We start from the raw sequence: 12203 nt of genomic DNA, 5'->3' as shown, positions 1-12203 counted from the left end.
ATTCCTAACCACGGAAACTTGACTCTTGAAGTACTTGAGAGTTACAGATCTTTCGAAACAACAAAAGTCCTCAGATGCCCCATCCTCTGGTTGATCTCACTCCATCTGGGAGTCTGTAGTTCACCAGCATTCCAGGCTGGCCAGTTCCTCCTGCCCTCTCGCTCCTGCTCTGACCCCATGGCGATGGCTGGCCCCCAGCACAGACCAGGATCCCATCTCTGAGCCATGACTAAGAAGCTACAGACCCACCAGTCATGCTTGCTTCTTCCCCCCACGGGTCCCTGTGGAGAAACCCATTGTTCCATGAGCATGGGCCAGTAGTTGAGAGACAATCGAAGTGGTTGGCCCGAGGCTGTGGTCTGGATGGCTCTTAGTCCTTCAGTGAGGTATGTCAGACCTTTCCTGGGCAGGGCAGCTGTCTGGAGGGCAGAACAACAGGCTGTCTTTGAGTGTGTGCAGGCTCCACACGTATAGCAAGACAACCTTCCTCCTCAGACACAGACAGAGCCCACCCAGTCACTGTCGATGCTGCCTGGCATTGCTGCTGAAGAGTTTGGAAGTTCCTGGAGCTTATGTCTGCACAAAGAATCCTCCCGATGCTCATCTGTAACTTCCTCAGTCCCCACCTCTCTTCCTCCCAGGGCTGCCCGGGGGGGGGGCAAGTGGGGCAATTTGACCCGGGCCCCACAGGGGCCCTGCGAGCCCTGGCCCGGCGGCAGTCCGGGTCTTTGGCGGCATTTCGGCGGTGGGGGGCCCTTCAGTGCTGCCGAAGACACGGAGCGACTGAAGGCCCCCCCGCCGCCGAAATGCTGCCGAAGACCCGGACCACCACCGGGTGAGTACAAGCGCCGCAGCTCCCACGCTTTGCCCCAGGCCCCCTCCATCCTCTGGGTGGCCTTGCTTCCTTCTCCCTTGGCACTCCCTGTCACTCGCTGTTCTGTGACAGGCTGGCTGGCTGGTGGATAAGCTGCCAGATGAAGTCCTTCTTTTCTCCCATTCCCTGCCGCCAACCTGAGCACGTCCACTTGTAAGTGAGTGGCTGACAGCACTCGCTAAAGCTGAGCGTACCGTGATCTGGCCCCATACAGCTCTACTGATGTCCCTCAATCCTTACCCAAGTCTCCCCTGCTATCCATTCCTGGGTTCACCTTCCTCGTGCACATAGCTCTGCCAATGCTCCTCAAACTCGACCCACAGAACCCCCTGCCATGCCAGTCTTGGGCTCCCCACACCCAGCTCTCTTGATGCCCCTCAGTCCCAACCCACAGCCTCCCTGCTACTCCAGTCCTGTTCCTGCACACAGCTCTGCCTGTGCTCCATGCTCTGCAGCATGAACCGCTAACCCAGTCCTTGGCCTTCCTGAGCAGTGATGGCCAGGTCCCAGCCATGCCGGAGTGAGCATGGTGGCGTGACGCAGACAAATCTCCCTTCCTTCCTATTCCACTTCTTGTTTTTTTTCCCCTGTCTCTGAAGAGAACAATGAGGCCTCAGCGCCAGGGGAAGCCATCAGGTTCCTGGCTGGCTCCTCTCTTGGTGCCCTGCAAAGACCCTGACAGAGCTGTGTGGGAGATGGCCTTGTGGCCTCTGATTCTCTGAGCCACTTGGACTGTGATTAGGAGGGGTTTGATGTGGGGATGGCTGTGGTGTTGCTTCTCCCTAGGTAACCGGACAGCCAGTGAGTTAAGCCTGCCCTGGCAGAGGCCTGTATAGGCGAGGCTGCCCACTGCTGTGCTGTGACAGTCATGTACTTGATTTATACATTGCGCACCTGGCTGGCTGCAGGATAGCGTGTCTTGGTGAAAAGGAAGCGTAGGCAGCGGGTTGGGAGCGGGGGGTTCATCCCTCAAATCAAGTCATTTACATCCCTGAAGGGGCATCCGGCAGGAGCCCAAATCCAGGGGGAGAGAAGCACTAGGAGGAGCTGAAGCTTAAAGCTACTCTACTTTTCAAAGTCAGCTGAAGAACAGACTCTGGGTGACTGGACGCCTGGGTTCAATGCCTGGCTCTAGCACTTACTTCCTGGGCAGCCCTGGGGAGAGCAGTTAATCTCTTTGGGTTTCTTTTTCCCCACGTATAAAGCAGAAATAGCGATATTAACCTCAGGGATGGGCTGCTAATATTTTAACATGGGATTCTCACAGAAATACCCCACCCCCACTTCCCCTGAGGGAAATCTAGTGTCCAGTGGGGATCTGTCCATTTTTTCTCCCTCAGTCAAGGAGCAAGGGAGAGCCCTCTGGCAAACAGACTTGAAGTGAGTGGAACGGCTGGAAGTGTTTATACTGTACTGTGCCTCTGAGATGTGCATGAAACAGGTTCTCCTCTAACCCAGACAAGCTTGTGCCCCAGGATAGCCCCACCGGGCCCCACTCACCATTGCCAACTACCATCATTTGCACCAGTGCAAACTGATTGGAAAGCCCTACCAGAGCAGGGCGGTAACATCTCACTTGGCAAGGTGCAGGCTGAAAGAGAGTCAGCCCCATGGACTTAATTGGCATGATGCCCAATTGACACCAGGATAATTGCTGAGATCTGGACAACCATGTACAGCTCAGCTTGTGCCATTCAGAGTGTGTGTGTGTGTGTGTGTTATGGAGGGGGGTTAAAGACCCTGTGGGGGGATTGGGCTATTTTTGGAGAATCCCTGACCTTTGGTGCCACCAGGCCCCTTCCGAAGGCCTAGATCTGCTCTGCAGTGTGTTTCTACAAGAAGGCCTCTCCAAAGGGCTGCAATGGCAGCCGTCATGCCATCCTAGGCAGGGGAACCCCTCTCCCAACCTTCCCTTCAGTTTGGCTGGAGAACATAGGACAGCCCAGCACCAGCGCGTCAGTGACTCACTGAGCGAGCTCTTCCATTAGCATCTCTGTGAAGCTGCTTTAGACGTGACAAGCACTACGTAGCAGTCTCTGCTTTGTTGGCCTGCCACGGGGTGGCTGGTTGGCCCCTGTGAGGAGAGTCAGGGTGATGGGTTTCATTGTGGCGAACGAGCCCATCTCAGCCCACCTGTGAGCAGCTGCCTAGGTGGCTGCTTGGCAGCTAATTAGCTGAAGAGCACCTGGGCCTGATGAAAGGCTGCCAGAGCTCAGCTGGGGCAGGGTTGCTGGTGGGGAGAGGGAGCTGCCCAGGAGCAGTGCTCCCTGGGGAAGGAGCTCCCAGAGAGCTGCAGGAGGCCCAGCCTGCGAGCAGGGCTGGCTTTAGGAAGTGCGGGGCCCAATTCGAACATTTTTGGTGGGGCCCCGGCAGGGATGACTAAAAAAAAAAAAGAAAAACCATATAAAAAAAAGCCTTTCATTTCTTAGCAACCTGTTCCCTATAAAAAGTTCTGATTTAAGGGATGTGCCACAGTATATATTTTTTGTACCAATAGGGTTAACATACGTCCGTATTTTCCCGGACGGCAATTTAAGAACCAAAAAGCCTGACATGTCCGGGAAAATACGGATGTATGTTAACCCTACTTAAAGTTCTTTTTTAAAAAGATGGGCCTGAACTAGAAATGAGCTCCGTTTCACATGTGTGGGTCCCCGCCACTCCTTGGGGGTGTGCTAGGGTGACCAGATGTCCCGATTTTATAGGGACAGTTCCGATTTTGGGGTCTTTATCTTATATAGGATCCTATTACCCCCCATCCCCGTCTCTGGTCACCCTAGTGTGTGCACATGTGTGGGTCCCAGCCGCTCCCTGCCCCCCTCATTGAAGCAGGTGTGCAGCGTTACTGCCCAGGGAACTGCAGGGCACCCGTGGACATGGGGCTGGCTGGAGGCAGGGCAGGGGCTGACTGGAGGTAGGGTCTGGCTGCAGGCAGGGCAAGGGGTGTGGGGCTGGCTGGAGACGGGTATGTGGGTGGGCTGGCTGGCTTCAGGCAGGGCCGCAGAGGGGTGCGGAATGGATTGGCAGGGCTGGAGACAGAGGAGTGCGGGACTGGCTGGCTTCAGGCAGGGGGGTGCAGCAGGGGTTGGCTGGAGACAGGGCAGGGGGTGCGGGGCTGGCTAGAAGCAGGGCAGGGGGTGCGGGGCTGGTGTGGGCAGGGCAGGGGCTGGCTGTGGGCAGGGGGTGTGGGGCGGGTGTGGGCAGGACAGGGGGTGCAGGGCTGGTGCAGGCAGGGCAGGGGGGGCGGCAGGGGCTGGCTGCAGGCAGGGGCTGGCTGCAGGCAGGGCAGGGGGTGCAGGGTTGGTGCAGGCAGGGGGTGTGGGTACAGCCCACCCTGTACAGTAAGTGCCCCCTGCTCCTGCCTCCCCCACCGGGGTAGCAGCAGCAGCCCGGGGCTTGGGGGCTATTTAAAGGGCCCGGGGCTCCCCGCTTCCACCGCCCCAGCCCTGTAAATAGCCAAGGGAGCCCTGGGGAAGCGGCGGGGCTCCGGCGGCTATTTAAAGGACTGGGGCGGCAGAGGCAGCTGGAGCTCTGGCCCTTTAAATAGCCCCCAGAGCCCCCCGCTACCCATGGTTCAGAGATGGACTGACTGGATATCATTCGGCATGCTCAGGTAGCGCACTGAGCATGGCTGCTGGGGCTCGCAGAGCAGGGGCCCAATGGTGAGCTGTGGAGGGTGAGGGGATGGGGCAGGTTGGGTGCATCCTCTTGCAGAGCCTGCTCGAGATAAGTAAGAGAGGCAGGGGCAGGCAGCCCTCACCTCATGGAGCAGATGGTGTGAGCAGCCCCCCGTGCAGGGCAAGCACCCAGGGTTCAGCCAGTCCTTCCAGACAGAGCCCAGGAGGTCTCTGGTCCTGTTGACACCAGCCAGGGCCAATCTCTGGTGTGCCTGCACAGGGAGCTGGGGATTGTGCAGCAGGAGCGTCAGCAGGTCTTCTCCTGCCCCCCTCTGGGAGGCTGCCACAGGCCTTATCATGGAGACAAGCTTGCAGGTCCTGAGGAGATTCTAATAAGAGACCAGCAGCTCAGAGGGGCCTAGATGAGACCTCTCATGGTGAGCAGTGCAGATTGAATGCCCCTGAGACTAAAGGCCTCCCTCTGTCCTGAGAACAGGGGCAGCATGGGCAGCAAGACTCCTCCGTGGCTCACTCAATCCTTGGCCCCTGCTGAGGCTGGAACAAGAGGGCGATTAGGGTCCGTGGGCTCCCTGGTGGATGCTGAGCTCTCCTGGGAACCTGGCCCTCAGTGCCCATTGTGGCTGCCCATTTCAGTGGCATCTCCCTATTTGTGCCCCCTCCCTCTCTCATGTTCACACCTGGGCGGGTCTGATCCCACCTTCCTCTTGAGATTTCACCTGCGTCTCTCTTGTTTTGCAGGCGAGACACAGGACACAAGGCCATGCAAGTGCTGAGTGAGAAGCTGCCACCTGCTCGCCCTGCTGTTCAAGAAGTGCTGAGACAGACACGTCTGCTCCCTGCCCATTCATGGAGAACACAGGTCTGTGATCACCAGCAATTTTCCTGAGCGGGTGGGCTGAGGCAGCAGGGAAAGGCAAGCTGGCCAAGGCAGCCCTATGCACTTCAGCAGAGCGAGAGGCTGGGTGAGAAATAAGTCCATCTAATGACTAGGGAGGTTGACCTGCTGGGCTGGTAGTGCTGTGGGCCCAGGGAGGAAAGATGGTGGTATGGCTAAGGTGCAGGGTTGGCAGTCTAGGAGAAAGCCCGCTTGTAGGACTGGGTTCTAGTCCCCTTTCCTTTCCTTTCCTTTCCTTTCATTGTACCTCAGTTTTCCCCTGTGTAAAGTAGAGATGACATTTACCTACCTACCTCACAGGTATTAATACACTGTGTAAGCTGTTACTATCTGTGTAGCCGTAGCACCTAGTGGCCCCAGTCGAGATCAGGACCCCATTGTGCTAGGCACCACACAAACACACAGTGAGAAGGAGCCTCTGCCCTGAGAGCTCACAGTGAAATAGACAAAGGAAAGATTATTGTCCCCATTGTACAGATGGGGGAACTGAGGCCCAGCGAGACTAAGTGACTTGCCCAAGGTCATGGAGGAAGCCTTTGGGAGAGCAAGGGATTGAATGCAGGTCTCCTGAGGCCAGTTCAGTGTCTTTACGAGTCCCACTTAGATGCTTTTTTGAGGATGTAAGTGGGACTTAAGTAATTCAAGGGCCTTTTGCTGGCTCTCTGCACAGGGCTGTTTGAGCCTCTAGCTTAGATTCGCCATTCAGATTTTATGATGCTGGTTCGCCCATTGCTAGAGCTGATCACACAAAGATTGCAAACATGGATATTTGTTTATAATGACAAAAATCTCTGGGCGTTCAGAAATGGCTCAACCATTTTTGCTCAGGCTTCCTAAGAAAATTTGCTTTGGGCCCAAGACCAAACATGGAAAATTTCAGCCTGAGAGGTAAATGTTTGACAAAGTTATAAGCATCTGGGAAAGGCCCTTTAGAATGGAAAATGCAGCTTTAATGCCAGGATAGGCATCGCTCCACACAACACCTGTAATTCAGTTACGGTAACGTGGTACAGTGCAGTTAGCGTTTAGCTATTGGTCAGTGCTGTAGCTAGGACAAGGAAAATAGGGATAGAAAATACTGAATAGACCCAGCTAGTTAATTATTGGCATATCCTTATGATTAACCAGAAAGCAAGGAGTGCACCCGACATCATCCTAGGAGGTGTAGCAACCTTATTCATCCTCCTTAATCGAGGTGTCCTTAATGCAGAACTCCTTAGCAAAGACATCCTTAGCTAAAGTTGGTTGCAGTGTTGTTGTAGCCCTGTTGGTCCCAGGATATGAGAGAGAGGTAAAATCGTTAGGGGTCGGGGAGCACGCTGAGGTTGCTCAAATAGGGCAAACTGCAAAGAATGGGACAGACAATTCCCCAAACTGGTGGATATTTCAATACTTAGATTCACCAAGCCAGCAACAATACAGCTTCTACAATACCTTATTGGCTACACAGAAGCCAAAACACAGTTCCCTTAAAGCAGGGGTGGGGAACCTTTTTTCTATCGGGGGCCACTGACCCACAGAAAAAATCAGTTGCAGGCCACACACAGCCCCGTAGGGAGTGGGGGGTGGAGGCTCGGGGCTTCCCCTAGGCTCCAGGGTGGGGCCAGAAATGAGGGGTTCAGGGTGCGGGAGGGGGTTCCAGGCTAGGGCTGAGGGGTTTGGAATGTGGGAGCAGGCTCAGGGCAGGGACAGGGGGTTGGGGTGCGGGATCAGGGTAGGGATTGGGGTGCGAGAGGGGGTTCCAACCTTGAGTATGGGGTTTGGGGTGGGTGTGTGGTCTCTGAGAGTGGGTTGGGGTAGAGGAGGGGGTGAGGGGTGTGGGCTCCGGCTGGGCGCTGCTAACCTCAGGCAGCTCCTGGTTGGCGGCCCAGCAGGGCTAAGGCAGGCTCCCACCCTGTCCTGGCACCGCACCGCTCCCGGAAGTGGCCACGATGTGGCCAGGTGGCTTTGCGCAGTGTGTACTGCCAGCCAGCAGTGTGCCGGCAGGCGCCGCCCACGCAGCTCCCATTGGCCGCAGTTCCCAGCCGATGGGAGCTGTGGGGGCAGTGTCTGCGGGTGGGGGTAGGCGCATGCGTACTCAGAGCTTCCCTGATCACCCCTACACCTAGCCAGGGCCGCAGGGACAGCCGACCAACCGGCCTGGGACCCTAGCTTCCCCCTACAGCGGGACAAGCCGGCGCTCGCAGCTCCAGCCCCATGGGGTGGGGGGCACCGAGGCTCAGGGCTTCCAGACTAAGGGGGAGACTTGCCATGGGCCTGATGAAATAAAGCAGGGGGCCAGATCAGACCCACCTCACCCCTGCCTTAAAGCAACTCAGCCTTGGGCTTCCTCCCAGAGAGCCAAGTCAAATGTGATGGGGATTACCAAAAATCTTGTTCATCATATAAAAAGTTCTACTAATCCCAAAGGATCGGACACGTTACCAATCACGTTAATGAATATTTCAAATCTTACCCCAGTACATGCTTACAGCCAATCCTTTAGTATCTAATATCTAAAGGTTTATTTATAAAAAGAAAGAAAGAGGTGAGAGTTAAAATTGGTTAAAGGAATCAAATAGAACAATAACTGCAAAGTTCTTGGATCAGGCTTGGAGCAGTGATGGAATAAACTGCTGGTTTGTTAAGTCTCTGGTTGCTTCCAAATGATTTGGAAGGTCCTCAGTCCCTTGGTTAGAATGGTCCCATTAGTATAAGTCCATAGCCCAGAGCTCAGCACAGGAAAGAGGCAAAATGGAGATGTTTCCAGGGCCTTTTATAGCTTCTGCCATGTGGAGGGAACTTCACTGTCCCAAACAAAGCCCTCAGCACAGTTTGTCGAAAAATACTGGTAACAAGATGGAATTTAATGTCACATGATCTAGTCACATGCCCTTGCATGCTTCACTGTTACCCATATTCTAGCTAGAACATCCACAGGAAGGTCCATCAGGTAGGGATAAGCCTCATCTATGGTCCATTGTGAGTTAAGTGCTCTTTGATGGGCCATTCAACTTGAATAGTCCCTTCACAGTGTGTTGGCCAGACTAGAAGTAAGCTGCCTTGTGGGTGTGACCACAGAAGCGAACACATTTGAAATACAGGTATATAGGCAATATTCATAACTTTAGATATAAAAATTATGCATGCGTACAAATAGGATAATCATATTTAGCAAACAATAACCTTTTCATTGACACCTTACATGACATACTTTGTACAAGATTTATTATGCAATTATATAACAGTGGTAGCAACAATGATCTATATGGTCATATTTTAATCATATAACATCACATGTTTAATGAGCCAACTTCTGTTAGTGAAAGAGACAAGCTTTGGTCTTGTTGGTCCAATAACAGATTTAAATTTTATTAGAGAATATTTAAAAGAAATAAACGATACAGAAAATTTGAAGCGTAAGTTATTGGTCATTGGGGGTAGCATACAGAGTATGGGGGTATGTTGGTGTTTTGGGGCTGGGCAGCACACATAGTATATACACACTGCAATGTCCCCAATGAGGGGTGGGTAACCGGTGGGCGGGATCAGGACACAGTCGATAAACGGTGAGGGTCTATCACCCATACGGGAGGTAGAGATAGTCATACTACCTCACCCACCTTCTCTCTCTTCGCTCAAGTGGCCTTATCAACAAAGTCCTTAATTCAAGAGGCCTTAATTCACAGAGGCATCCTTAACCGAAGTGCCCTGTAGCCACTCTGGGGTAAATGGATGGGGAAAGGAGAATGGGAATGTTTGCCAACTGCCAATGTGGGACAGAGACACCCGATTCCCAGACATTTTATTTTCAATGGGAATCGGGCACCCAGATCCCATTAGAGAGCTTTCGAAAAACTCAGCCTGAAATGTCCAGGGATCTGACTCTCCATTAAATTAGGCTTGAATAAAGACTGGGAGTGGATGAGTCATTATACAAACTAAAAACTATTTCCCCATGCTAATTTTTCCCCTACTGTTACTCACACCTTCTTGTCAACTGTTTGAAATGGGCCATCCTGATTATCGCTACAAAAGTTTTTTTTCTCCTGCTGATAATAGCCCACCTTAATTGATTAGTCTTGTTAAAGTTGGTATGGCAACCCCCATTTTTTCATGCTCTCTCTGTGTGTATATATATATATATATTCCTACTGTATTTTCCTCTGCATGCCTCTGATGAAGTGGGTTTTAGCCCATGAAAGCTTATGCCCAAATACATTTGTTAGTCTCTAAGGTGCCACAAGTACTCCTCGTTCTTTTTGCTGATACAGACTAACACGGCTACCGCTCTGAAACCTAAATTTTAGTTAACCTAGTTATGCCACTCAGGAGGGTGAAAAATTCTCCCCCTTGAGAGATGTAGTTAAGCCGACCTACGCCCTGGTGCAGACACCACTAGGTCAACAGAAGATTTTTTTCTTTGACCTAGCTACCACCTCTCAAGGAGGTGGATTTACTACATCAATGGAAAAACCCTTTCTATCACTATAGCAAGTGTCTACCCTACAGCATACAGCGGCATAGCTGCAGTGCTGTAGTGCAAACATATCTTAAACTGATGACAGTTTGTGCGCAGACAAGGCCTATGATGAAGTCCTCAATGTACAGCAACACACTCTGCTGAATGAAGTACGAACTCTCTTCCCCCACCACATCGGAGCCAGCTACATTTAGCATTTTGCCTCATTCCTTCCATTTACGAGCCATCACACCTTCCAACTGAGGTCAGGAAACCATAGCATTTTCATGTACGTACAAACCACAAATAGTTCCCTCCCCATTCACAATTCCACCACGCCGACTCTTCTTTCACAAAGCCTGTCCCAGACAGTCCGTCACCATTCATTCCACATAAACCACAAGGCTCCTTCTGCTCTAAAAATTAGAAACACCACTGTCACTGTCATCTCAGTCGCCTTCCCGACATGGTTCTGAGACCATGACACCTACACCTGCACACTGTGCTCAGCCTGCCAAAATCCACTCTGCATATTTGGCAGGAAATTTGGTAATGAAGTTAATAATACAGGAAATCCCAAGAGGATGGTCAGTTTTGGCCAGGTTGTGTGTACATTTCTGTTAGGAAGAAGGTGGGAATGCTACTTGCTTTCAGTCCCATAATGTAAAATATAGACCTCCAGGGTCATCACAGGCTGCAGTTCAGTCCATATCAGTGGAACTGGATGCGCATGTTACGGTCCAGGTTAAGAGAATGAAACTGTTGTATTCCGAGTCAAGGAATGTTTTGCAAACTCCCTTATGCATCTTCCTGTAGAGAGAGAAAGTACAAAGGCCCTTTGCAAAGAATTAAACAATGCAAATCTGAATTATCTTTCATTATCTTAATGCATTATCTCTTTTTAATTAATTAATGGATTATTGTAATGAAGAGAAAGGCAAGATGCCTCTGGGGTCCTGGAGCAGGATTTTTACAGCTATGGAATAAATCAGCTTTAATTGTTTCATCTGAAGGCTATTTCTCTTCTTTCTCCATGCCTGCCTTCTCCCAGCTCTCAGCAAATTGGATCTAGATATTAATGACACTCACGAAGTCCCTGGAAGCTGGTCTGCAGTTGTCAGACTGACATACTGATTTTAGAACAGCAGAGAGCTTGGGCTTTGATTGAATTTTTGCTGCTGTAAGGCCTGATTCAAAGCCCATTGAAATCAATGGGAATCTTTCCATGTTAACTCCAGTGGTCTTTGAATCAGACACTTGGCCCACCCTATTACTTTTACACACTTACACAGAACAGCAGGTCCAAACTTACTATCCTCCTGGAAGTTCCTTGATTATTAACTTGATTACTAGATTTCCTGCCTAGTCTTTCTCCTGTACTTAGCTGTTTTGTGGGTTGCTCCCTACAGAGCCCCCTCTATCATGGCCCTTAGTTCTGTATGTGTCAGAGAGATGTCCAAGGGGAATTCATTGCTTCTCTATGGTTCCTCTGTGTTTATAACCTGCCTAGGAAAATGGGGCTCTCTGAAGGTTTGAGACCAGTATGTGCAGGGTGGATGGTGCCAGGCTGAGCACAACATATAGCTGTCTGTGAGTGTCGCGGTCTCAGAAACGTGTCAGGAAGGCAACTAAGATGGTGAGGGTGATGTTTCTCGTTTTTAGAGTGGAAGGCAGTTTGTGGTTTATATGGAATGATGACTGAACAGCTCGGACAAGTTTCGTGGAATTGTGAGTGTGTGGGGGGAGTTATTTGTACATAGAGGGTAATATGTGACAGGTTTCTTGACCTCAGTCGTAAGGTGGGTCTGCGGGTTGGCTCATAAATGGAAGGAAACAGGCAATATGCTGAATGTCACTGGCTCCTATATGGTGGGCGAGAGAGTTTGTACTTCACTCAGTAGAGTGGGGCGGTACAGTGGTTATTATTATTTGTATTATTGCCTAGCAGTGCCAGCTCATCATGGAGCAGAGCCCTGTTGTTTTAGGGGCTGTGCAAACACAGAAGAGAAAGATAGTCCTTCCCACAGAAAGCTTCCAATCTAAGTGAGGAGTGTATATCTTTTATCTGAAGTGTAGTGGCTACACAGTGCCTGAAGGACATAGGCATAAGGGTAGGGTGAGGAGAACAGAGTTAAGATTTCCAAAAGAACCTTAACTCTAAATTTCCTGACTTTCAAATATCAAATGTGTTAACGACACCGTTCTGACAAGGTTCCCTACAATGTATTACAACCTGAACTCTGTCTGAACAACATTTTTTTGCTTGTTCCAGCCCACCCCCAAATTCTGAGCAGTTATCATGGTGACCATACTTCCTATTGCTGGCCGGCTCCTCAGCTGGTGCCAAACGGCATT

At 51.3% G+C, this 12203-nt stretch overlaps 1 protein-coding gene across 4 annotated transcripts in view; it reads left to right on the top strand.

The window, feature by feature from the left end:
• Positions 1-12203, top strand: part of PIK3R6 (phosphoinositide-3-kinase regulatory subunit 6) — a 70764-nt gene that overhangs the window by 22395 nt on the left and 36166 nt on the right. For all 4 annotated transcript variants that reach the window (XM_042841210.2, XM_008163823.4, XM_042841211.2 and 1 more), the window contains exon 2: positions 5251-5371. In XM_042841210.2, coding sequence (XP_042697144.2) covers positions 5359-5371 — 13 coding nt within the window. In that variant the 5' untranslated portion in view covers positions 5251-5358. The remainder of the gene's footprint in view (positions 1-5250; positions 5372-12203) is intronic.

Source organism: Chrysemys picta, chromosome 12, assembly GCF_011386835.1.
Source record: "Chrysemys picta bellii isolate R12L10 chromosome 12, ASM1138683v2, whole genome shotgun sequence".
NCBI classification, from domain to species: Eukaryota; Metazoa; Chordata; order Testudines; family Emydidae; genus Chrysemys; species Chrysemys picta.
The sequence above is the reverse complement of the archived record's forward strand: the minus strand, read 5'-3'. Positions and strand labels throughout refer to the sequence as shown.